Source organism: Drosophila subobscura, chromosome U (assembly GCF_008121235.1).
Source record: "Drosophila subobscura isolate 14011-0131.10 chromosome U, UCBerk_Dsub_1.0, whole genome shotgun sequence".
Taxonomy (NCBI): domain Eukaryota; kingdom Metazoa; phylum Arthropoda; class Insecta; order Diptera; family Drosophilidae; genus Drosophila; species Drosophila subobscura.
This window is the reverse complement of record NC_048534.1, coordinates 13,487,190-13,512,866: the sequence shown is the minus strand read 5'-3', so window position 1 is coordinate 13,512,866 and position 25,677 is coordinate 13,487,190. Positions and strand designations below refer to the sequence as shown.

At 46.1% G+C, this 25,677-nt stretch overlaps 6 protein-coding genes across 6 annotated transcripts; 5 read left to right on the top strand and 1 right to left on the bottom strand.

Annotated features, from left to right (window-relative positions):
- The first annotated feature begins 54 nt into the window (after positions 1-54).
- Positions 55-793, top strand: LOC117900791. Its single transcript, XM_034811271.1, has 2 exons — positions 55-256; positions 319-793. Exons 1-2 carry the CDS (start codon positions 151-153, stop codon positions 753-755), a joined length of 543 nt encoding a protein of 180 aa, XP_034667162.1. The 5' UTR covers positions 55-150; the 3' UTR covers positions 756-793.
- Positions 719-1,666, top strand: LOC117900790 (cell cycle checkpoint protein RAD1). The gene is made up of 2 exons (XM_034811270.1): positions 719-852; positions 909-1,666. Exons 1-2 carry the CDS (start codon positions 757-759, stop codon positions 1,629-1,631), a joined length of 819 nt encoding a protein of 272 aa, XP_034667161.1. The 5' UTR covers positions 719-756; the 3' UTR covers positions 1,632-1,666.
- A 1,064-nt stretch (positions 1,667-2,730) lies between these two features.
- On the top strand, positions 2,731-4,993 carry LOC117900788 (probable cytochrome P450 309a2). The gene is made up of 6 exons (XM_034811267.1): positions 2,731-3,062; positions 3,116-3,467; positions 3,524-3,949; positions 4,005-4,128; positions 4,182-4,445; positions 4,504-4,993. Exons 1-6 carry the CDS (start codon positions 2,746-2,748, stop codon positions 4,665-4,667), a joined length of 1,647 nt encoding a protein of 548 aa, XP_034667158.1. The 5' UTR covers positions 2,731-2,745; the 3' UTR covers positions 4,668-4,993.
- Positions 4,994-5,050: 57 nt separating this feature from the next.
- LOC117900789 (probable cytochrome P450 309a1) lies at positions 5,051-7,102 on the top strand. Its single transcript, XM_034811268.1, has 6 exons — positions 5,051-5,290; positions 5,357-5,708; positions 5,762-6,181; positions 6,240-6,363; positions 6,422-6,685; positions 6,912-7,102. Exons 1-6 carry the CDS (start codon positions 5,091-5,093, stop codon positions 7,070-7,072), a joined length of 1,521 nt encoding a protein of 506 aa, XP_034667159.1. The 5' UTR covers positions 5,051-5,090; the 3' UTR covers positions 7,073-7,102.
- A 4,622-nt stretch (positions 7,103-11,724) lies between these two features.
- LOC117900215 (ryncolin-2-like) lies at positions 11,725-12,807 on the bottom strand. Its single transcript, XM_034810499.1, has 3 exons — positions 12,650-12,807; positions 11,978-12,592; positions 11,725-11,904 (listed from the first exon to the last, which is right to left on the bottom strand). The coding sequence occupies exons 1-3, from the start codon at positions 12,778-12,780 to the stop codon at positions 11,778-11,780; spliced, it is 873 nt and encodes a 290-aa protein (XP_034666390.1). The 5' UTR covers positions 12,781-12,807; the 3' UTR covers positions 11,725-11,777.
- Positions 12,808-18,102: 5,295 nt separating this feature from the next.
- LOC117901251 (WD repeat-containing protein 82) lies at positions 18,103-19,402 on the top strand. Its single transcript, XM_034811931.1, has 2 exons — positions 18,103-18,399; positions 18,464-19,402. Exons 1-2 carry the CDS (start codon positions 18,145-18,147, stop codon positions 19,400-19,402), a joined length of 1,194 nt encoding a protein of 397 aa, XP_034667822.1. The 5' UTR covers positions 18,103-18,144.
- The last annotated feature ends 6,275 nt before the right edge of the window (positions 19,403-25,677 follow it).

Genomic DNA, 25,677 nt, shown 5'->3' with positions numbered 1-25,677 from the left:
TTCCATCGCAGTTTAGTATTTTATGGCGTTGCCATACTGTTTACGGACAGTCAGCTGTTTGCCCTCATGTATTTCGCGCTTCGTTTTGCGGCTTCCTCTGTTTTGATTTACAACAAATTACGGAATGAAAATGAAATGTTTGACGATTGAATGGCGGTCGAATTAGAAAGCATTACCAACTGTTTTTTGCCCCAATTGGTTGACCAAATCTTTGAGCATTACCACGACATCACCAACATTTGCAGCCTCACGAAAGGTAAAGTAAATTTCCTACACAAGAAATTTGAAAAATCTTTAAATTAAACTTGTTTTTTGCAGAGGACCGAGAGCAGTTGTTTTGCGACCTATCCGAATTGCTGGGCAAAGAGCTGGTGGAGCGATCCTTGCGTTTGCTGGACGAATATAACTTCACCTACTACTATTCCAAAAACAATCGCAAGCAGTGCCTTGTGGAAATCCACAAAGGAACGACTTACTTTCGAGTGATTCCCGGCAATAACTACTGCAAGTGCGACTTCTTCCAAAGCTGCGTGCTGCAGCTGCCCAGTGGAATTCTATACCACGACCTTCCAAGTGGAATAACCACCACACCGGTCGGTTGGAGCGAGGCCAGCAAATGCTCATACACATGCCCGCACGTTTTGGCCCTGAAACTGCATCAATTGCTGCAGAATCCTGCGGGACGTAAGTCATTTGAGCAGACAGTAGCTGCAGCGGAGTTTAGGCTCTTGCGCAGCTCCATCTACCAAGACTAGAATGGACTCGCCGTCGTACAGCGACTACAAATTTGTGGGTCGCGTGGATCACGTGAAGACCTTTAACACGGCCATCAAATCGATTTGCTTCAATGATGTAAGTTCGGTGCTTCTCCACATAGTTTGTGCATTTCATTGTGTCTGTTCCCACAGTATGCCGTTCTTCATATCTCCGACGAGGGACTGCGCATCACCGTGGAGCAGGGCAGGTCGCTCCAAGCCACTCTCTTTATGCCTCCGGGTGCCTTTACGGAGTTCCATGTGCAGGACTTTCAAAGCTTTGGCTTGAAATTGAACGACCTCTCGGAATGTCTGAATCTATTTGGCTCGGCCGACTGCAGCATCCGGATGATGTACAAGGACCAGGGCGAATGCCTGTATCTTATTCTGTACCCGTACGACGACGAGGATGTGAGCACAGAGTGCGCCATCAAGACAATGGACTGCGAGGAGCCCATCGACCACGACATGAACCTGAAAGGCACAGATCTGAACGTTATTTTCGCCCGCGGCCCAAACTTGTACAAGATCTTCCATGAACTGGATAAGTCAGCGGAGGAGTTCGAGTTCATCACTTCGCCCGATAGTCCGTACTTCAAAATTACCACCGTTGGCGTGCTGCAGGCGGTGTTTAGCGTCGAGGTGGCCAAAACCAGCTCCATGATGATGATGTTCAACTGCCGCCAGACTGTGACGGCCAGATATAAGAGCCAGCAAATACGGCTCACAAATAAAGCCATGCAGGCGGCCACCAAGGTGGCCATCAAAACAAATTCCATCGGGCTACTGGAGCTGCATCTCGTGATACAAGGAGAGGGTCAGGAAGAAATCTTTGTTCAGTTTTATGTGATTCCATTGCTAAATAGTGTCGATTAGATTCTATCTATTAAAAATCGCGTATAGACGTAAAATCTTCTTGGGCCTGCTAATGCCCAAACCATTCATGAAACGTGGTTTAAGTTAACCAAGCCATAGAGCAGTTTCAGATGTGAAAATGTTCAGCTATAATTTCATTTATAACTTGGCATCTTTTCTTATTGATTCATACTTTAAGATGTCTTTTTCGAGTATTTTTTGGCTTGCTTCTTGTACAGCTTGTGTTTCTATACGAAATATATTGACACTATTCAATCCTTAAGTAGCTTTCAATTGCCACAGCAGAGTCAGCAAAGTTATATTACATATGTATATTTCCATGATTCATTTTATAAATTATGCATAGAATAAAAAAATCGGGGCCCTCGTCTTGTATTTTCGTACATTTACTTTAGTTAATGTCTCGTGAGCTCGTTTTTATAAACTATGCACTAAATCCATATTTAAATCCCTACCACATTATTTACATTTTTATTTACCTGCGTGCCGCTGGCCATGCAAGTTAACTGTTAATTGATAGCTCAGCTCAAGACTGATGCAGGGCTGACGCGCCGAAGTGCTCGTGCATTACGCAGAACATCTTAGACGAGAGCTAGAGAGGGATAGCAGGAGATGGCAGGCGGGCGTTAGAGCAGCTTGGGGCTGCTGCTGAGCCGAGGCGAAGAAAAGAGAGAGCGCGAAAGTGCAGAAACGAAGAAGGTGGGAAGCATAGACGAAAGAACGGCTGCATAGAAAGAACCACATACATATGTATGTATGTATATGTACATATATACATACATATGTATGTACAATGAGTATTGGAATAGCGAACATTAGTGATAATTTTGTCTATGCTGTAACTTAAGCATATTTAGACTAAAAATGGGGCTGAGAAAACCAACAAATGTAACTTCAATACATATTTTAGAGCCCGTTCCCTTTGCATAGAACACGGTCATTGGCGCTTAGTTAATCTCCCACAAAAGTTCGCTGTGCTGATAGCTCATCTATAAATATCATTTTAAAAACATCTACGACGCGTTTAAATGAATGTCAACATATTATTTGTATATATAACATACGGACCCAACACAGTCACACACACAGAGAGAGACGCAGGAAAAGTATCTACATGGAACCCAGCAAAGACAACCTGAACGGTCGGCGATCGATGCAATCGGAGGGCCTGCATCGAGTCAATCAGTACCAGCCGAGAGTCAGAGGAGACTGCAAATACACGGATCGCGGCAACATGTACATAATTGTGACGCTGGGACTGATCGTGGTGCACTTGTTGTTGCTGCCCATCGACGTGTACCTCACCTGGCACCACAAATACTGGCGCAAGAGGGGCTTGGTGACGGCCCGACCGCTCACTCTGTTGGGCACCTATCCGGGACTGCTGACAAGGCAGCGCAATCTGGTGGAGGATCTGCAGAAGGTCTACGAGTGAGTTGGCGACTGAGATTGGTGTTCAGCTCATCTGAGAGTTTCTTTTGAAGTAAATACAAGGGTAAGCATCGGGCCGTGGGCGTGTTTGTGACGCGTCAACCGCAGATCTTGGTGCTCGACCCTGCGCTGGCCCACGAGATTCTGGTGACCAATTTCCGCTGCTACAAGGACTCGCTGACCAGCTCGTACATACGGCATGCCAAGTGGGACAAGTACGCGCGCCGCAATCCCTTCTGGGCCTCCGGCAAGTCCTGGCGCAGCCTGCGCACAGATGCCCAGGCTGGGATTTCGAGTCATCGACTGAAGCAGGCCTATGCCATATGGGAGGAGGGCGGCAGGATGCTAACAAACTACATGGAGGCACAGGTTACGGAGCACAAAAATGTGCTGGAGACCAGAGATGTGAGTACAGCTGGAATCCCCACGTGAGATTCCATTCTAAGTCTCTCCTTTCTCAGCTTTGCTTTCGCTACACGGCCCATGTCATGGCTGACTTTATTTGGGGCATCGATGCTGGGACTCTGACCCGGCCTGAGGAGCAGCCCAACAAGGTGCAGCAGATGGCCAGCAAGTGGACGAGCTATGCCTTCTACATGATCTCCGTATTCATGGCCACGATTGTGGCTCCCTTCAGCCGACTGCTGCTGCGCCTGCGCTTCTACCCCAAAGAAACGGACGAATTCTTCTCCAAGCTAACAGAGGAGTCCATTGCCATGCGGCTCAGTGCGGGCAGTGCTGGCTCCCGCACAGATTATCTCTCCCATCTGCTGCAGCTGCGCGAACAGAAACAGGCCACTCACGATGACCTGGTGGGACATGCGCTGACCGTGATGTTGGATGGCTACGACACCACGGGAACTGCTCTGCTTCATGCTCTGTATTATGTGGGTGAGGCAACAGCTTGATCTGTAACCTATTCCACTGACATCTTCCTTGCAGCTGGCGGAGAATCCTGCAAGCCAGCAGAAACTGCGCACGGAAATCCTGAGCAACCTCAACACCGACAGGAGTCTCAGCTTTGAGCACTTGTGTGGCTTGCCCTATCTGGAGCAGGTGGTCTACGGTATGTTCTCTATCCACTTTAATGAAGCAACAATTTAATAGTTTCTTTGGTAGAATCTCTGCGGCTGAGCAGCCTCATTCCGCAGTACACAAAAGTCTGCACGAATGCCACAAACATTCAGCTAAATGAATCCAAAACACTAGAAGTGGAGGCAGGCATGACCATTATGATACCCAACTATCAGTTCCATCACGACAAAAGATATTTTCCCGATCCGGAGATGTTCAAGCCGGAACGTTTTGATGCTGCCGCCCATCTCGAACTCATGCGCAAAGGCATCTTCCTGCCCTTCAGTGACGGACCTCGCATTTGCATGGGTAAGTCGCAGGGGACACAACTTCAACTTCTTATAAGCATCCCAAATATCTCCTTTAGGCATGCGTCTGGCTCTGTTGACTCTCAAGTCCGCTCTGATCCATGTTCTCAGCGAATTTCAAGTGGTGCGCGGCAGGGAGAAACTCAGACCCCATGGCGACGCTGGCTTCGGCATGGTACTCCAGGGTAATGTTCATCTTGAGTATCGACGCTTCTCGCGATAGTGTGGAGCGTTCTCACAGTGCTCGAATATATTTTTAAGTCACAACTTGAACCACATTGTTGCAAAGCTTTTTTTATTATTTGCCGTTGAAGCTGATAATGTTCACACTTTGTAATACAAAGTTGTGTGATGAGATAGTGATCTTCGACTTGTAATCTTTCCGTACCTGCAACTGTCTCTTGGTCTGCTTTTACGTAGCAACTCGTACTTGTACTTATCGCTAGGGTACCCGCGATAGTGCTATCAGCCTGCAGGCTGAACGAATAGAACATAAAACTTTTAATATAAATTTTGGCAGAAACAGCAATAAACTTTCATGCTATCAGATGCTCGATTATTCCCAGTTTTTTCCGTTGTTATTTGTGAACTAAACAAACAGTCTCCATTCGATGCTCGTGCGGATCTGTTTGATTAGTTGGCCAGCATGTGGACATTCGTCGGTCTGCTCTTGGGCGCTGTTCACATTGCCTTTGCCGGGGTTTACTTCTACTTGACCTGGCACCACAAGTACTGGCAGAAGCGGGGCGTGGTGACTGCGGAGCCACTGACCATTCTGGGCACTTATCCAGGCATTCTAGCCGACAAGAGCCGCAGCCTCATACTCGACGTGCAGGAGGTGTACGAGTAAGTGTAGGAGAATCCTCCACTATCCGTTTGTGAAATTCATGAGGCACACAAATTCACCCACAGCAAGTATAAGACACAGCACCGAGCTGTGGGCACCTTCCTCACACGACAGCCCCAGCTGCTAGTGCTGGATCCGGCGCTGGCCCACGAAGTGCTGGTGGATAAATTCAGCAACTTTCGGGACACCATAACCAGCAGCTATGTGGGACACAATCCCGACGATAAGTTCGTGCACATATCTCCGTTCTTCAGTGCCGGCGATGACTGGAAGCGAAGGCGCACAGAGAACGGCGGCGGACTCACGCCGAGCAAACTGAAGATGGCCTTCACGATCTGGGAGCAGAGTGGCAAGAAACTGCTCGAGTACATCGAGCGGGCGAGGCAAGAGCAAGGCGACATCATCGAGACCAGAGATGTGAGTTGTAGTTTGTAGTAGAAGCTCCAAAAACTGATCTCCCCTGCTTGCAGCTCGCCTATCGCTTCACGGCCAACACGATGGCCGACTTTATTTGGGGCATTGACGCGGGCTCCCTGACCAGCGCCGTTGGAGAGATAAGTCCCTTTCAGAAGTCCTCCACGGACTTTACCGTCACTACCTTCCAGTCCATCATCAAGTTCAACAAGTCCTTGGTGGCGCCTTTCCTGCGCAAGCTGCTGCAGATGCGTTTCTTCACCAAGGCCTCGGACGAGTTCTATCTGCAGCTCACCCGGGATGCCATTAAGCTGCGCCAGAGCGGCAGTGGCTCGGACCGCACGGACTACCTGTCTCATCTCATACAGCTGCAGCAGCGGGGCAACTCCATCTCGGACTCGGTGGGTTATGCGCTGTCCGTTCTGCTGGATGGCTACGAGACCTCCGCCGCCGTTCTCTATCACTTGCTCTACACGGTAATTCATTTCCAAATATTCTATCCAACCTGTACTCGAAGTTGACCAATCTTATCAGCTGAGCGAGAATCATGAAGAGCAGGAAAAACTACGCTCGGAACTTACAGAGGCGCTCCATTCGGAGGAGCATATCAGCTACGAGAAGTTGAACGCTTTGCCCTATCTGGATCAGTGCCTAAATGGTACGTCTGACATAATAGTCTCTGAGCAACCTGTTTATATTCACCTTCTCTCTTCCAGAGTCCCTACGCCTCACCTCACCTATTGGCTTCTTCATGCGAATCTGCACGAAGGCCACACAACTCGATTTGGGCAATGGCAAAGTGGCGGATCTAGAGCCAGGCACAAGTGTTATGATTCCCGCCTATCAATTCCATCACGATGATGCCTTGTATACGGAGGCAAGTCGATTCCAGCCGGAGCGCTTTGACAATGGTGCGGCGCCTGTGCTGACCAAGCGGGGCTGCTTCCTGCCCTTTGGCGATGGTCCACGCGTTTGCATAGGTGCGTAATACACTAAAATCAAATCTAAAATGTTGCTTTGACTCACGCTGCAGCTAAAAGATTTTGTAAATTAGATGGAACAATCGCTTGAAACTGAAATAAGTCAACAAACGTTAAGCTACTTTTGTTTATTTATAACAGATTGATTTAATTGTTGAATTTTCCATCAATCTTTTACCCGCTATATTCTGCATATTTGAAACACTTCCACTCTCCTTTTCTCCAGGTATGCGCGTTGGGCAACTGAGCGTTAAAACGGCCATTCTGCACATCCTCACACAGTACCGGGTTGAGCAGACCAAGAAGGTGCCCATGGATGCAGACAGCGGCTTAGGAATATTCCTCAATGGCGATGTTCAGCTGAAATATACAAAATTGCCAAAATAAAAACAAAAAGGAGACGCCGTGCAGATGTTGCTACAAATATATTTCTATAGTTTTTTCTATAATTTGCATGCCAGCAAGTGCATGGGCGCTCAGTTTTATATATATTTACATATACGTATACAAATGTATATGTGTGTATGCAAGTGTGTGTGTGTTTGGCCTTTGGGGGCCCAGCCGCGTCGAAATTTAATTTAGCGCAAACCGACCACAGACCTACTGACACTCCCTCTCACTCTCTCTCTCCTATTCAGAACTGAGCCTTTATGCTATATTTCCCTTTCATATTGAGCGACCGCATGCAGTGGACGTCGACGAAGGACAACGGACAACGGGCGCCAAAACGAAGGACGACACCGATCCCCAGCCACAATGCCACCGCGTGTGTATGAGTATTGTGTGGCATTCGCTGGCTTTCTCTTTCTCTTTCTCTGCCACTACACTGCCACAGGGAGTAGCTATTACTTTTTGCAGAACGAATGTTTTCCGCTCTTTGTGCCCAATTTGTATGTTTCCTGTGCGGCAAAGGCATACAAAATTCGTTGTGTCAAAAATTGGATTTGCATTTATTTGTATTTTTTTATTTACATTTTTTTTCGCTTCTTTTTGTTTTGCAGCAAGCCACAAAATTTCATTTGAGCTTGCAACATGGCGCATTTAAATTTGTTCCATCTGCCCCGACACCAGAATGCACAAAGGTTGCTGGGCTGTCGAAGAGGAAAGCGAAAAAGCATTTTCCCTGCATGCAAATGAAACTTTATGACGACCCTAAGCCAAGGGGGCCAACGCTTTATTTATGGGGCTAAACAAATTGCGAATTAAATACGCAAAAATGAAGTTTGGGCAACAAATATTTGAATTCAATTTGAATGCTGATATATTTGTGCGCCGCGGATGGGTAAGCCACGATCAAACAGACAAACAGTCGTAAAAAGTTAATGACTGGCGCAGTTAACGCGAAAGCGGAATAAATGCAGAACTGGGGAGGGAAACATTTCCACTTTCCGCAGCTAAAAGGCAATGGGAAAGGCAAAGCCTTCATTTCATGTTGCAACAACACTCGAAGATAAGCAGCGACAGTGGCACAGAGCGAGCAGGAGGAGACAGAGCAGGACATGCCCCGGGCACAGGCAGAGGCACAGGCACAGGCACAGGCAGAGAGGCCCAGGCCTGGGAGCTAGGAGCTGCCGTGCTTCATGCTACGTTGGCTTTTATCCAATTTACCTGATAACCACAAATGAGCGTTAATGGGCAAATAAATAGAAAAGTGCCAACTACGCCACTGCGAAGCGTTAACTGAATGGAGCGGTGGCTGGTCGGGCCCCAACTTAGGATCCCATAACCATTTGTGCAGCTTGATGCCCTGTCGCGCATACTTTAGTACACATACTAAACAAATTTAATACGCTTTCCCCCCGCTTTAGGGGGCTTTTCATTTTGCCTGCGGGCTGGGGATCGTTTGCTAAGTGCGAGAATCTCTGATGCAGAAGTTTTAAATCCTCGAATCGGATTTTATGGGCAACCGCATCAATTTTGGGTCATTAGTAAATAATGGGGGATGCCAGAAAAGTGTTTAAACAAACAAATGGAAACGCTAAATTCAAGTGTGATTAAGTTGGGTACGAAAATCTACACCGATAAACGTTGAAACGTGAACCTCATGCAGGCAGGATAGCTGCAGGATACAGGATTCCAGTTGAAAGCTTGGCAGGCTAATTTCTTCCTCGCACTGAGCCAAGGACTGGCCCTTGGCCGTTTTGTGAGTGGGAATCCCAATCAGTTGGCTGTCCTCACACCCAGCGTCGAACACGTTTGACAAACCTGCGCCACACCCTGGCAAACAATGTACCAAATTCGAAGCGGGGCTGATGGGGATAGGAGCCCGCTTCAGGCAGGGGTCACGGTACTCGAGCCTGGCCAGCATTGCGTCAACGTAACATTAATTTGTGCACGTTCCATTTGCCAGCGACTCCCCTTGCACCCATTGCTGGTGCTGGTCTGTGTCTGGGTTCTTGGGTGCTGGCGGCATTGCAACACTTTGGCCACAAACACAGAAACAAACACCAACACCAACAGCAACCCGCAACACACACAGCGCTGGGGCAGCAGAGATACAGATACTCCGAGATGGAGAGGTAGACAAAAGCGGAGGCCAGCAAACGGGCAATGGAATTAGCAACAATTTAACCATTAAACACATCATGTGCATTGGCATGTTGCACATTCAGTTGGTGGATTACCCTCTTCCAGCCATCCCTTTGTCTCCCTCTGGTCGCTCAAGCTACCCCCAACTTCTGACCCCATTAAGCATTGTTTCGAGTCCCATTTCCCTGCTCGGTTCTGGCTGGTTAGCTCAGTTACAAGTGTGCTCCCCCCTCTCGTGACTGGCTGGCTATCTCCCCACGCGGTTTATTGGAATTAAATCAGAGCAGAACGTTGCCACTTTTGGCTTTAGCCTGCTTAATAGACTTTTGGCTGCTTTTATCGCAATGCAACTGATTGGACGGGTGCTCTGGCAAACGTGGCCATTAATTAAATGGTCATCAACTTTCATCTCTAATAGCCCACATCTTCTGCCTATTCCAGCTCCAAGCCCAACCATAGTGGATGAGCAGCAGCTCAGGCTAAGTATTTTCTGCTTTTATGGCAGGTACTCATTTGTCGGTAAGTCAGAGAACAAATTTCTGCTGACGCGGCCCAACATGTTGGCCATAATATAAATAAATGACAGGAACAGTTTGCGAGGTGGGAAATCCTCTATTGATAGTTCCTTTTGCAGGGCAAAGACGATTCTTTGAGCTTTATAATTACGTAAAAATTTACTTAAACACCATCTTGGACTCAATTTAGTTTAGCTTCAAGCTTGAAGCTCCCAAGAACTAGTTCCAATCAGTGCGCAGCATCGCCAGCCAATTTGTTCAAATAAAACACACACATGACTGTAGGCATTTGTGCAAATGGTTTCCTCTTGTGCCTGTGCTGACTTTATTTGTGTGTGCGGATGATCTCCGCTTAGGGGAACGGTCAGGTAATTGTGCAGGAAAAATGGCACCATTAGCACAACAAATGTGTTGTTTCCCCATCAATTGCCCAAAAGTAAGCAACAAACCGAAGCGAAACCAACTGAACCAAGAACACGGAACACAGCACCCGGACCGTGGCTGTATCCATCTTCGGCCCAGTGGGGTTCAGCCTTAATTAAAATTAAAAGTGGCCAAAAAGTCAAGCGAAAATTCCACTTTGAGGGCAGCGAGGGGTGTCTAACATTTTCATTAGCGAAGCAAATGAAAATTAAGCGAATTCTAAATGAAAATAGACAGCAAGTGCGGGTCTGCTGTTGCTGCTTTTGTTAATTCGTTCCCCAGACAGACGCTGGCCCAGACGCTGGCCATTCATAAATCATTAATATGCAAAAATGACGGGTAAAGAGGCGCCTATTAGGTCCATATACATGGCTTAAATATTACGAATACGCCCACTTGAGCAGCCAGCGAGCCAGACAGAGTTTCAGGTCCCTCTTTTGGCGTTGCTCTTCCATGGTGTGTCCTGGGTGTGTGTCCGCCTCTGCCTCGGTCTGCGGGTGTGTGGCAGATAAAAACTTAAAGAATTATAACTTTGGGGCTTTTGGATGTCTCCGAGGAGAGCGCACAACGACCACAAAAGTAAATAACAAGCCAGGATGGCAAACTCTGCAAAAAAATAGCCACAGAGAGAGGCAAGTTTTAAATATAATTTCAGCTTTTGTGCTAGTGCGTCAACATGGAACACGATATGGGGAGACCAGTCCGGACCAGGGACAAAAAAAATACACACAAAATAAGGGAAGTGTCTCTGTGGACGAAGCAGCCCGATAAGTTACTTGGCTGGGAATGTCCTCCAATGCCCTCGCAGGCCCTGTCAATATTTGTTTCGCAATCAGCAAATACGTGTGCAGTCAATGGACTGGGCCTGCTCGGGCTTAGGGCAGGATATATGTATGAAGTTTAGTTGGTCAGCAGAGGCAGTCGTTTGACTTTGGGCCCAATCAACCATACGCCAAAGAAATTGGAAACAAACTCAAAGCACACAAGAGGAAACCAATGGAATACACTTGGAGCTGGTCAATTAGAAAAATTGGGCACCTTTTCCAAGCAGTTTTCACATTTCACATTGATTTTAACTTGGGTTAATTTGATTTGATTTCTATTTTGTTTCAATGTTCAACTTCTGGCCTTGAGCATTCCCAGTTTGTTCCGTCTAATAAGTACTCGCAACATTGACAAGTGTCAGCGACTTCGCGGGATCAGCTGTCATGGACAAACACACACACACGAGGCGCATATCCCACACTTAAGGACTGTCAAGAGCACTGACAACTGTCAGGACATCACAGAGTACAAGCCGCTTAGTGCTTCGCTTTTTCCGCGTTGCTTTTTCACCCCAATAGGCATTTTTCAACATACTTAAAACACTCGAATATTTATTTTTGTGAGTAGTTTGAGAGTTCAAACTTGTTCACACTGTTCTTGATTTCCGTTCGGACAACTCACAGCGATGGCAACGAGCCAAGATGCTGCAGGCGACGACGGTGGGAGACTTCTCGTCATTCCTGCTTTGAATTAATTGATGGAAAGAATTGTTTTTCATGTTCCTGCAATGAATAAAATGAAATTAGACATTTAATACATTGTTTTATTTGAGCAAGACCCTACTTAATTACTCGTAAATCTTAATGGCATTGCTTTCTCGGCCTTATCATCATCTGAGCACGCTTCAGCGAGTACGTATGACCCTTGAACTGATACCAGTTGATGCCCTTTCCGTGTGTGTTATCGCCATACTTGCCAGCCAAATTGCTAGGAGAGTAGAGAAAACGAATCAGTGAATGTTTTGGCTATTACTTTGGAATAGATATAGAAGTATTTGTACCTGTGATGACACGCATTGTACCACCATGCACTGGAGTAGGTGACTGCGCAGTTGCTCGCTGCATGCTTATCATTATCGCGATCTCTTGTGGTGAACTTTTGGCCCAGATGCGTGGCGAGGGCATCGCCGGCGTTCCCAGAGGTATTTCCTAGCGATTCCAAGGTAAATCCATCTTGCTCTGAGCCGATTTTAAAGTTGTCGTACATCTGGTATCGCCGCTCGCCCCCATTGTCCTCCAAGAGAACGAGAAGTTCCTGGCCCTGAGCCGAGCTCATGGCATGCAGTTTGTCGAGGCCGAGGAAGAACTCATTTTCTAGCTTGCCAAACCCGTTCTTGTAGTCATTCCAGTCCCGGTAGAAGTCCTCACTGCCGTCAGTACGCCGCAGGATGATGGTCCAGCCTCCACCATGGGACAACTGGTCACAGGCCACCACAAAGGGGTGTTTACTGTACTCGGGCACCACGATCACATTGATCTCGCTGTGCTGCGTTAAGATCGAGGGTTCGGCACAACTTTTCCCGTACAGCTTTGTCTCCACTCCTGTTTTGGACAGGCAAGTGTCCAGTTTCTGGGCCAGGTCGTCCAGTAATTCTCCATGGCGCTCCTGCTCCACTCTGTGAATGGATTGATACAGATAAAGATTGCTCAAGCGATCTTTTCCTTATATTTACCGCACAGCAATCATCTGAGATCTTATTGAAGCAGCATTACCACAGATCGTTGACATTTCGCATACTTTTTCCGCACTTGAGCGGGAAAAAATACATAACAAGACAACTGAGAATAATAATCCGAAATGCATGGCTACCGCAAAGGGGAAGTGCTCCGAGAAGACTGAGCTGGGAACGTATCTCACGTACCATAATATATACACTCATCTTGGAAGCTGGGAATCAGAAAAAAATATAACACCTTCTTGGAAAAGAATAAAAGTTTATATAAAATGGGATGTGCGTGAGTCTTTTTATACCCGGTACTCGAAGAGTAAATAGGGTATATTGTATTTGTGCACATAACGGTTGTATGTAACGCACAGAAGGAAACGTTTCCGACCCCATAAAGTATATATATTCTTGATCAGCATCAATAGCCGAGTCTCTGTCTGTCTGTCTGTCTGTCCGTCTGTCCGTCTGTCCGTCTGTCCGTCCTGATGAGCGCCTAGTACTCAGAGACTATAAGAGCTAGAGCCACAAAATTTTGCATCCAGACTTCTGTATGCTCACACTGTTACAAGTGTATTTCAAAAATGAGCCACGCCCCCTTCCGCCTCCGCAAAAGGGCGAAAACCTCCCAAATCTACAATTTTGAAGATAGCAGAAAACTAAGCCATTCCGTAGGGAATGACCATATCTATCAGATCACCAAATTGGGATACGATTGGATCATTATTATAGCCACAATGAAGAAATTAATTTGCAGTAGCCAAACCCACCCCGTCCCGCAGCATTCACAATCTGCTTCGCGCTGTTTATGGCCTGGCCCCTGACACGTCACTGCCTCTGCCTCTGCCGCTGCCTCTGCCGCTTCCTCTGCCGCTGACTCTGCCGCGACTCTGCAGTGTGTGTCTATAGGGGAGGGTGGCGAGCTAAAGGAGCGTGTTGGCGTGAGTAGTGTTGTTGATGTAGATGACAGATGAAGAAAAAATGTAAAATTGGACAAATAACCGCTAAAGTGCAGATGTAGTACTGAGTGCCGGGTATAAAAGTTGTGACGCGTAAGAAGCGTCTCACACGTCCCTTCTCGTTTTTGTTTAAATTTGTTTTGTTGTGCAATTTATTTGTGACTGCAGGCCGAACCACAAAAGCAAAAAGGAGACGAGACAATGTCGCTTTATTCCAACTCGAACAGACATAATTACACAAATATTCGAGCAGTTTTTTACAAGGGAGCCAAAGGATAAATGTCAAAGCTCACAGAAAAAGTAAGTGCGCATATTAAAAATATATATTTCGAATTAAAAGAGTCGTATATGTAGCAATGAGTCTTCCCTCTTAGCTTCTTCTTGTGCTGGCATTTATTTTCCTGTACATATTCAAATTGTTGTTGGCAGTTCTTTTTCGTGCATGCAGAGAGCAACTTCGTCAGAGCTGCATGGCTACCAATGCCACCAAAAAATGTAATGCGCCACGGACTCGGAACTCCTGTCAGACGAAGGCGGCTGAGGGTGTGGGCCAAAAGCAATAAATTTTCATGCCCACTGTCAGAGTCGAGAGCGGCGCGGAGCGTGTTTACGTTCTGGGAGGGGACAGGTCCAGGTCCTGTTCCACCTACTGCAGCTAAAGCCGTCGGGCTGAGTGTCATATTTCTGGGCGACACATCTTTCGGAAGGTCTTTTCGCTGGGTAATGACAGTATGAATAACAAATTTACAAGATCGAGTTCTCATTTGTTTACTTTAAATTAAATTAATTTATAATATTGCCTCACATTTTGCATTTCAGTTCATAGTTTCATTTCTCTGGAATTGACGTACATTTAATCAGCAATTGTACCGTTAACGTGGGAAAGCGTATTTCCCCTTCGCTTTCGCGACAAAGTCTTTGCATTTTTTCTTTTATTTCATTCGCAGTTATTTGCTTCTCCTTTTTTTGTTTATTTTACGACCATTTTCTGTCCGTTTCATTTTGTGCAACTTTTGTAGCGTTTTACAGTCATATGAATATTAAATTAAATTTCGGTGCTCTCTTCTCATTTAAATTGTGTGTGTGCGCACGCTGAAGGTGGCACAGACGCAGGGAATTGGAATTGAAATGGCAGAGTACGCACACGCCTCGACTCTGCTTGATAATGGAAACGGGAGAGTGGCAAATGCAGAAGATGCCACATGTGCCATTCATCAGGGGCGGCTATCCGCTTTTAATCAAATGCAAAGTTGACCAAAGAACCGGAAGGAGCAGGCAGACATGGAGAGAGGTGAGGTGGGGTGAGATGAGGTGACTGGGACAGGTACATTCCCGGCGACGGCTGACGTCCTCAGCCTCAAGATGGCCAAGCGTGCCCTTCCTTCCATCCCTCAGCCTGTGCCTCCCTGCCCTGCATCGGCAAATGCAAAGCAGTTAGAGCCGCTGGCTGCCGGCTGCCGGCTGCTGGCTGCTGACTGTGCCTGATATGGCTCACTTCTGTCATTTATCTTCTTTTACGGTTTGAAAGGGCGTGCCCGAAGACCATTCAGCTCCAGAGGTGCAAGGCAGCTGCTGAGCAACGTATGAGGAGTCATTCACGCACTCACACACGCACATATGGACATATAAACACACAATATACAATGATATCCACTGGCAGAAATATGATCGAAAAATGCTATCCAAATGCTAAGATTCAATTTCCTCTGATTCCCTAAATTTAATTTTTTTTCGACTTTTTCGGAGTTTTTCAAGTCGAAATTGTGTTAAAAAAAAGGTAGAATTTATATAAACATTAATTTACTTTCGCTCGGTGTATGTCTGGACAATCCAGCACACACACACACACACACAAATCTGTGCGAGTGTGTGCTGCACATGGCTGTGCATATTTGAGAAATTGTGTTTGAACTCTGGCTTTGGTTTTCGACTTACTTCGGCCGGCATCTCAACTGCCATTGTTTTGCGGCCGTTTGCTGCTGATGCTGGCACACACACTCTCACACACACACACTCGCAAAGCTATCGAAAAATTTGCAAACAATTTTAGCTGTACTGCCATTTTGACACTTTATCCTGCCACTGCCGTGGCCCGTAATAAACTTGACACTTCACCGGGCACGCACCTCTGCAGCTTCCCATTTCCTCCATCCTCTGTGCTGGCATCCCATGTGAATGTAAAATGAATGCTCTTTTAAGATATTCATAAGCAACTTGACAACAAACTGCACTTTGGCTCAACAACAAAAACCCATTGCGCCCCCCGCACTCCTCTCGCCCATGGAGCCATACAAGCTGCAATTAATTTGTTTGCAGACAGCAAAATTTATTATTCGATTTTTGTTTCGATTCGGTCAAATCGCTCGATAACATGTGCGCAAAACTTTGATTTTGAATTTTGTCAGGTTTTTGCCGCTTTAAAGAATTGAACAGCGAATTCTCGTTATGCAAATGGCCTGGGAACGTGCCTAAAATGGCAACTAATGCAATTTGCAGCACAGAATGGCGCATAAAATATCAATAAACAGAGCTCTGGCAAACAGGGACGAATGTGAAGGAGACAGCAGCAATAGGATACGTGGATAATCGACTGGTGGCAATTAATGCCCAACAGTTTGTGGCTACGAGTAGCGTGTGTGTGCAGACTGGAGATAGCCCGGATGGCCTGGGAGGAAGGTGGATCCGTGCTAACCGAAATGGGGAATAATTACTCTGCCAGTGTTGGGCTGTACATTCAGTTGTGTCTAGAGCAGACCTGAAATCACTTCCAGATATGTACAAATTCTACGCCAAGTCTTATATTTAAAACTTCATCTATCTTATCTAATTTAATAATTGGAAATTTGTACCAAAACCCACCAAAAATTCCCACAAATATAAATAATTTCTGTTGTTTCATAAATGAATCTTTTGTTTGTGAAAACATGTCATTGATCCAATAGGCTATGTGTCAGGTATTTATTGATGCCTACTTTAAACAACAGCAATAATCATAATTGATACTATTAATATTATTTGATCGAAAACAATTCCGGCGAAATCCATTCAAATGGATAATAATAATAATTCGAAATTGTTTCTGCTCAAATGCAAAATAATTCAATTCGACAATCAAAGCCGCAAATGCGCAAATTGCTGGCCGCCTTTTTTTTGCTGCTGCTTTCACCTGGGATCAATGCGAAATTTCTGTGGCACGAGGCAGCAAGCTAATGCGGCAAATTAATTACAAATGATGCTCTCAAAGGCAGGCAGGCACCCCGGTCCCAGCCTCTATTGGGGCTTGCCGTTTGTTGCTGCGGCCTGATTTTTAATTTATGCACACCGCAGTTGATTTTCACATAAAATCCGACTCACAGCCTCACAAATCCACCGCAACTTAAAAGCTTAAAACGCCACGCCGGCAATGACTGCTTGGTAAGACTCCCGCTCCTGCTCCTGGCTGAGATCCTGCGCCTGGCTCCGGTTCTGGAAGCCGGGCTGGGCTCGGTGCCAAATCCCCGACCAAGGCTTATAAATTTTAATTAAAATGCGACGCCAGCAACAGCAACAGCAACAGAATCGTCAGCCTCAGCTGTGGCAGAGTGCGTTACGTGCACGAGTATTCTCGGCGCTTATTTCCGCTTACATTACAAATACATTTTGCTAAGTCCGACCCGGGTCAGGGTCAGGCAGCGGCACAATCCCTCGGCTAATGCTAACACAGGTGTTGAAGCCTCGACTGGCGCTTTAACTTGCATTTCGATGGGAGACTTGTAAGCCCCCAGGCAGAAAAGTATTGCCAGGCAGTGACATAAGTAAATTTTAAATACATTTTCTATATTTTCGGTATGTACAAACTTTCTGAAAATACGATAATGAAGTGCCGGAATTTTTCACAGCAAATCTTGCCTGCAAAATAATATCCAAACTTGTCTCTCCCACTTCGAGAGAAAGTTCACTGGTATTTCGCTCAATTATTACTATCAAAACTGTTGGCTCACTCGAGCCAGCTGTTGCCGGACTGACTCAGTTTAAGTTTGGTCCTTAGCCCCGGCAGAAGAAGAAACATTTGTTCACAATTTGGAACGGATGGACTGGGTTGTCGAGGGGGTCACTGCACTAATGACGCAAATCGGCGTAAATAACAAGTTGCTGGCATTTGGTCAACAAGTGGGGGGATTGCGTTGCCAACTCGGCAGTCGGTTTAATTCTCCGGCCTTCCCTATCAATGCCCCACCCCTGCCCTCCACTCCACAGCAGCTGTCTGCTAATGAGACGCAATGGAGAGGAAGAACGGGTCCTGGGACTTGGTTGCGCTGAAATTGAAATTAAAATGCAAGCCCCGCTGGCAGCCGCATTTCACAGCTGTGCCCATCTCTGGGCGTTTTTCCGGGGCGTGTCCGTTGGCTGAGCATTTGATTTAATTAAGCTCAGATCTTTCACTTCAGTTTTAAAGCAAGTATTTGATTTGGTTGACTATTTGACTCAGGATTAAAGTCAGTTGGCTGCGCCTTTAGTGTCACATTCGATTGAGAAAGTGAGAAGAAATCTATTCTAATTCGAAGCATGTCTATGAGGCTAAACGACGAGGCCATGCGCCAATTCACGGTGGCCAAAATACAAGAGGGAACCAACGTGCGCAAGAGCTCGCTGGACTTCTCTGCCGATGGACGTTGCCTGCTTGTCTGTGACCCCTCGGCGCTGACTGTCATCAGCAGCAGCCGTCAGTCCGTGCTCTGCCAGGTGCACATGCATAACTACAATCCCGAGGTGGCCTGCTTTGCGCAGCCGGCAAACCGCGTTCTGCATAGCTCTTCCAAGGTAAGTGGAGGGAGAGAAAATAGTAGCAGATATTTCTAAAAGCTATTTCCCTGTTTCCCCTCAGACGAACTTTTCGATCTTCTGTCAGGATTTGAACACTCGCAGTGTCGTGCGAAAGTTTTGCGGCCATTTCAAGAGTGCCCACATCTTGAGTACTCAGCCGGGCAACAGCAATGTCTTCATCAGTGCTGGCCGGGATGATGAGGTGTACATGTGGGACTTCCGTGTCTCCGAGCACACATATCATTTGAAGAAGCTTCTCCAGCCGCTGTGTGGCTACGATCCGACCGGCAAGACCTTTGCCACAACCTCCAAATCTATGCGCATCGACATCCACGATGTGCGGATGCTTGGAGAAAAGCCCAGCACAAAGTTCGAGTACAACAATAACGATGCGGCGGATTGGAGCCAGCTGCAGTTTTCGCCCGATGGAAAGTCACTTTTGTTAAGCACGAATTGTTCACGATTCTTTAGTGTTAGCCCCCTGAGCGGGTCCTTCCATCAGGCCTACGCCGGGCTTTGCAATGAGCAGCATCTGCCGCTGAAGGCCGCCTTTACGCCAGACTCGCAGTTCGTACTGTCCGGAGACGATCACGGCCAGGTGTACGTGTGGCGCGCGTCGAGCGGAAAGTTGGCTGCGCAGTTGAAGGACAGAAGTGTGGGTCCGGTGCGCTGCCTGCGCGTCCATCCCACGGCCACGATGTTTGTCACCAGCAATGAACGCGTTTCTTTCTGGATGCCTAAGCGCAATGGCGCGTACGACTGGGTGGAGGAGGAGTTAAAAGAGGCGCAGCCAGTAGTGAAATCCGAGGCAACTCCAAAACCTTTTCCAAAACCAATTATGTTGCCTATGCCCATGACAAAAAGGAATCAGTCGCAATTCTTTCTATCACTAAACAATCGATTTTCGAAAAGGCGGCGCATGGGACATCCTGATGATGAAAGCGGCCTGGAGGACGGTGAAATACGTGAGACTGTCAGTTATAATTGTCGCTTCGAATAAAGAGGAACAGTTAGTAGTCAATCAACAATAACATCGCACTTGGCCAAAAGTTTCCGGTTTCCGGTCCAGGAACCCTTCACTCGTTTCCCAGCAGGAGCTCCTTTAACTTTGGTGGTCTCCTTATGCTTTTGAGACACACAAATTGTTGAGTTTTGCCAGCAAATTGCACAGCTGGCTGCGTTCTGCCTAGGATTGGTGGCGGACCTACAAACTTTTGCCAACTTTTCCTTTTCCCTCTGTAAAGACTCCTACTCTCCTATTTGTATTTCTATATTCTAGAAGCACTGACAAGCGTTTCATTTAGTTTTTGTGGCCATCAAAGGAATTCCCACTCTCTTTTAATATTAATGAAATCTTTTGCCAAAGCCCCAAAAAGGAGACTCTAGCAGTACCCGCACACACAAATTGCTGTTGAACTTCTCAAGTTGTAACTCTAATTGAATATGTGTGCATTCGGCTCTGCTCAGTTCTCCTCTAAACTTTCAATGAGCGATATGAAGTTTTGAATGCGCCTCATCATGCGACTGCAAGAGGCTTAAGTTATCACAGAATCTCTACACAAGCTGCGGACCAAACTAAATCAGTGCGTCAGTGCATGTCTACGAGTATCTGGCATTGAGGTTGGCTCCGACTGACGCGGGCAACTGTATTGAATGTGATTTCAAAATCTATGAATGTGCTATTCAATCATATGTTTTGATTTGGAATATGTGGAAAATAGTTAAGATACACACAAGTATAAACAAGTAAGCCGAGTCTACTTTTCTCTGTGTTTGTAGGAGGGCCGATTCCTGGCAGTTGCTCCAAAGAGCAGATGAAGCTTCAAGTCCGTGCTTTCCAGTAGAGTGAAAAAAGCGCGAGCTTGTGTTTAAGTATATATACATATGTACATATGTATGTACATACATACATATGTGTTTAATGTGTATTGAATTCGAAGAGCACTGCAAGTCGCTGCTGTTACAATTCGGGGGTGGAAACCAGAATCATGCCAGTGCGCCAGAGCTTCTGGATCGCGGCAGCGCAGCGCGCGAACAAAGAGCCCGAGAGAGAGAGCGGTCATGAAAGCGTGAACGATCACGTCGGCTTTTTGCAACAGTTCGCTGCTCTCTCTCTGCTAACAGCGCTGCTGCCTTAAACAGCGTGCATGGAACTGATGTCACCAGCTTAGAGTTTTCAGGCTTAGGAATGAGACAGAAGAGAGTACTGTATGTTTGTGTAAACGACTGTAAGTGCTCTCTCGTCAGCCTTCCATTGAAAACGGATTTAGTTTGAATAATAAATGTTTCATAAATAAGGTTCTACACGCAGCTGGCTTTAATGGCTGCAATTGCGGTTAAAGTTTTATTATTTAAACGTTGAAATTTTCAATGTTTGATCAAAGTTGGGCTGCAAGTGTGCAAAAGCTGGCGGGCACTCGAAAAGTCAACAAACTAACTAAATAATCGTGCACTCCTGTTGTAGTAGTTTCGAGTGGTGTAGAAGGAAAACAACAGTGCCAACGACAGCAGCAACTTCTCATTATGCTAATTAAGTACTAAAGTACTAAAGTTGAAAACTGAAACTAAGAATACATAAATTAACGCATGCGACAAATGTGCAGGAAGAAGGGAGCAGCCGGACAAGTTTTAGACTAAAGTATACAAGAGCGAGCGACAAAAAAGGAAGTCAGCGTGTTACCATTTTGATTTGCATTGACATTAGCAGCTCTGTGGGAGCATCCTTTAAAGCGGAGAAATTAATTAAAAAGGTAGCCCGGCAGGCGTCATGCTGCGTAATGTAAAAGAAATGATCCTGGCGCGTGACTAAATTGTAAAACAAATCCCAAATGGCACTGCCACATAGTCAGACCTTCCTGCGGCACAAATTCCTTTTCCTCTTTGGGGAAATAACGCAATGACGCGAGAATATTTAATGCGTTCGGTAATAAAAGCGGATTCCGTTGGCCTAAAACACTAATCTTGTTTTGGGCAATCAAATTGGGAGTGGGCCGAGCAGGCATTCTATTTTTGGCAGCTAGGCCCCTTACAACAACAAAGTTGAGGGAAAGCTTTTCCGGATTGTGTAGGCTTTTTGTACTCGAGAGCCAATCCATTGCATGCATTTCCCAGACAACAAATTCCCCCAGGTCCAGGATTATGAAATACATGAATGGTAGTGAGGCAACAATGCTGATTTCTTATTACTTATAGAAAGAATCAATTTGACCTCAATACTTCCACTCCTTCCACGGGTGTCCACAAGTTAAGACTTGGAGGCAAACTTTTAAATTACTCAACGGGCACTTTCAATAATGGGGCACCACTCTGCAGCCCATGGCCGTACCTGGATCTACGCCCTGGATTTCCGCCGCCCTGTCCGCCTGACAAGGTCCTAACATCTCCGCGCACTGCGAAACTTTTGCCAACTGCCTCACAAAATTTACTCCTTCAGTCGACATTGACTTCCCCATTTTCATGTCCCTCCATGTTTCGTCCCGCTTTCGACACAAGTTGTGTGAAAGTTTTTCCGTTCACAGCACGACGAAGGGCTGGGCAGGATGTCTATTTCCGCCGCTGGCATAAAAATAACAATCGACTTGCAGTTTGAATACGTCAGAGCGGGGGGCTGGGAGTGAAACTTTTAGTTGTTCCACTGCCCCATGTTCCATAAGCTCACCCCCTCTTGCTCTTTTTCTCCTTTTTGTTATTTTCATAAGACGGCGGCATTAAGTGGATTTTTAAGTGGCAGCAACAAAAGTGGCCACGGGCCACGGGCTACGGGCCCCGGCCTGGATTAGGCCTGGCTTTCCCATGCGACACAATTACACGCGCGCTTACGGGTAGTTTCCCTGGCCCCTCGAAGAGCATTTGACTTTCGTCGCATTGCCCAATCTATTCGCAGTTGGGCTGCTACCAGGTCGGACGCTACCATTGACATGTACAGCACGTGCTAATGGGTGTGGATTGGCTAGGAGCAGGGGAATGCCCGTCTGGGGCATTTGCCCGACTTGTCTCGTCTTCGTTTTAGTGCTTCGAGGAAGCCATATGTGTTGGCTGTTCTGCCGGACTTTTTTTTGGCTATATGTTTCGATATTGAAAGACAAGATCTGTGGGGAAATTAAGTTTTTCTCACAGCCAGACATGAAAGCCGCAGGGATTAGGTGTGGGCACACCACATATGCACTGCCAACACTGCGCTTCGACTCTCGCAAGTCACAGCTGCGTGATGTCATGTCACGGAATTGCGGCTACCGGAAGCACACGTAGAGCACATTTATTGCATGCATCTAATTATGGTGCCCCTTTTGACAAGCTTTCTTGCAAACCTTTACTCCTGATCTAGTTTAACTGTATGAATATTTATGCGTGGAAGTCGCTGAATGCTTAGGATATGGATAGGTCATGGATTACTTAAGCTTTACCTTTGACAAGATTTTCTTTTTCTTAAAGCATTCTCAATCTCTTTAGCTCTCGTCTTCCCTTCCATTTCCTGTTGTTTCTCAGCATACATTTACATAAACTGTGACCATTCCAAACCTCACTTGGACTGCTCATGCGAAATCCTACTACTGTCTGGTCAGCATGCACCATTGGTTGATCCTGAACTTAGCAGTGTCTGTCGATAGCCCGAACACAAACACTGCCCTGAATGAGTGGGAGTAGCTGTAGTTTGCTGTAGGTTCAATTTGGTTCGTGATTGCCCCAAATTAACCGACCATTTTGTGCACCCTTTTCGAAGTGCTTTCGAATGCTGGCAGTGTGGGGACAATTGTGTCGATTTGGCAATGGTCCGTTCTTGCCTTCAGCCTCCCGGAGTGCTTTCCTACTGCTGTCGGGCAGTTGTCAGTCGCTCAATCAGGCATTCAATCAAGCAATTTTCATGCAAACACCAGCAAAAGTTGGTGGCCCGACACAGCCCTAAACTTTGATTTGCAATTTTGACACGCCGCTTAAATTGGAATTTTTGTTTTCTGTTGTGTGAATGGAATGGAAAAGTCGCTTGAACTGACAGAGATGTACGTCGGTTACTCATGAAACTGAACTAGTTCTAAACTGATCTAAAAGTGGAGGAACTTGTGGGTGTTTCAACAATGACTTTGCTTTTTGGAGCGCTATCAGATATAAGGCTCAAAATTTCCTTCATAGTTCGCTCCCTTAACGAGACCCTTGCAAGTCTTGGCTTTTGAGCTAGCTCAGGGATTAACCCACGAAACTGCAACGCCAAAGAGCAGTTATGCCCCGCTGATTCGCTTTTAAGTGACGCTTCCACCGTCCAACCAGCAAAACTCGCGGCAACAAAAGATTTGTTTTTGTTTCGTTCGCTTCTGCCTCTGCATCACAGAGGATGCGGCATAGCGATGGGGGCAAGGGCCCCCTTTACAGCCTGCAGCTCAAAGGATTTGTTGGGGCGATGAAGAGAGAGAGAGAGAGAGAGAGAGAGAGAGTGCCCGAGCTGTGTGTCAGGTTGGACAGAGACACAGAACATCGGCGGCACCATCGCCTGCATCGCTGTTGCAATCAGCTTAACAGTAACTAGAAAATAAATTGCATTCGATTTCGTTGTTGTTTCTGCCCTGCTGTGTTTTTCTCGCGCTTTGCGCTCCGCTTTGCTTTTTTCCTGCTGGCCTTATCTGCCGCCTCGATGGGCGGCACTGGGCCTGGGCCAAATGCGTGATTGGCCAGCGCGGAAAACAGACAAACAAAGGCGCCCAACAACGGGAAATGGAAGACGTGGAAGCAGAACTGCAAGCTAAGTGAAAAATGCGCTTTGGCTAACACAACACAAAAAATTTACAGAATATTCAAAGGTGCGAATTTTGAATGCACTTTCCTTAGCAATTCGGAGACGACTTCAACCTCCACTTAAATCTCTTTCAATGAATAGATACAGGGATGAACTTACTGGTTTCTAGTGGTGCTGAAAAGTTAATATATAAATCAGACGGTCAGCTGCATCTGTAAATTTGCGATGACCCGCTGCAAGAGTACATAAAAATGAGTAATGCAGAAATGCGGACAGAGTACAGGGAGAGGCTCTGTTTTTGCTTTCGTTTTCGCAGGCTTTTAATGCGATTTTTTCTGTGTCCACCACCACCATCCGATCAGAAGGTACGGATGGTATTGCTGTGATTTTGCCCGGCTTCGGCGGCTAACAAATGTAGCCGCATTAAATAATGCCAGAAAGTATTTTTTAATTGAATTCTGTGTTGGTTTCCTGCTGATGTTTTTCCCGCACTTAGAGCATTTATCACACCGGACAGTTATTGATATTGACGATGTTCAGGCCACTGCATTGTGGCCACCATAATTATCACAATTGAGCAATAAATTACTTACGCTGGAAACTGTTCGACCTCCAACTCAAGTTGGATAAATTTCAACCATAAGACTTGTCTGTTAAAGAGGAGCTGGTCTCTTGGGAGATAATTAGAATGTGGGATTTGAAATGGAATATCCAGCAACGGATGGCTTTAAACATTATAATATTATACCTACTGAAGTAATTGGAAAAACTAGTTACCATTGGTTAGAGCATTATATTTTACTACTCAAATCTGCAAAGTGATCAATTTAATAGAACGAAACTTGAGTAAGCATTTAGATGATTGCATGTCTACATTCTGATTGCAATCAATTGAAAGCCATTCCCAGCTAACACACGATGAGCATTAGATAAATATTTTCATGGATTCAGCACCACACCATTAATCATAGCTGAAGGGACCTTCTGATAGCAATTAAGACTTCATAAAAATGTGGCACCCAACAATATACGGGACTCGCCACACCTGACACTTTGGGCCTGTTACGTGGGTTGTTGGCTTGTACTTTTATTACGAGACACTTGGGAGCTTTTCTGGGCCATTTTGGATTTCAACTGCTTGGCAATTTGTCCAAATACCATTTTCTTTTTGGGGAAGTGCTATTAAAATGAGAGCGGGAGTTTTCAAAAGAATAAATCACATTTTATTGCCTAAGCGACAATTGAGCTGGCCGCAAAAATCAAAACGAGAAGCACACAAATAGCGGATAAATGCATAAATTCAAAGCTACAAGTGACGCTCGCACCAGTGCGGCCTGATTTATGCGAAAATGACAGAGCGACAGGCATCGCCGAGTGGGACAATGCTGTGTATGAGTTATTTTAATTACAATAATGGCCTGTCAATTACTAACGCCGGCGCCTGACAACTGTGTCACTTTCTGGTCGCAGCGACATTCTTCTTTCCTACTCTAATTAATTACGAACGCAGAATGTCATTCGTTTTGGTTAGAATAAATAACACGTTGTAT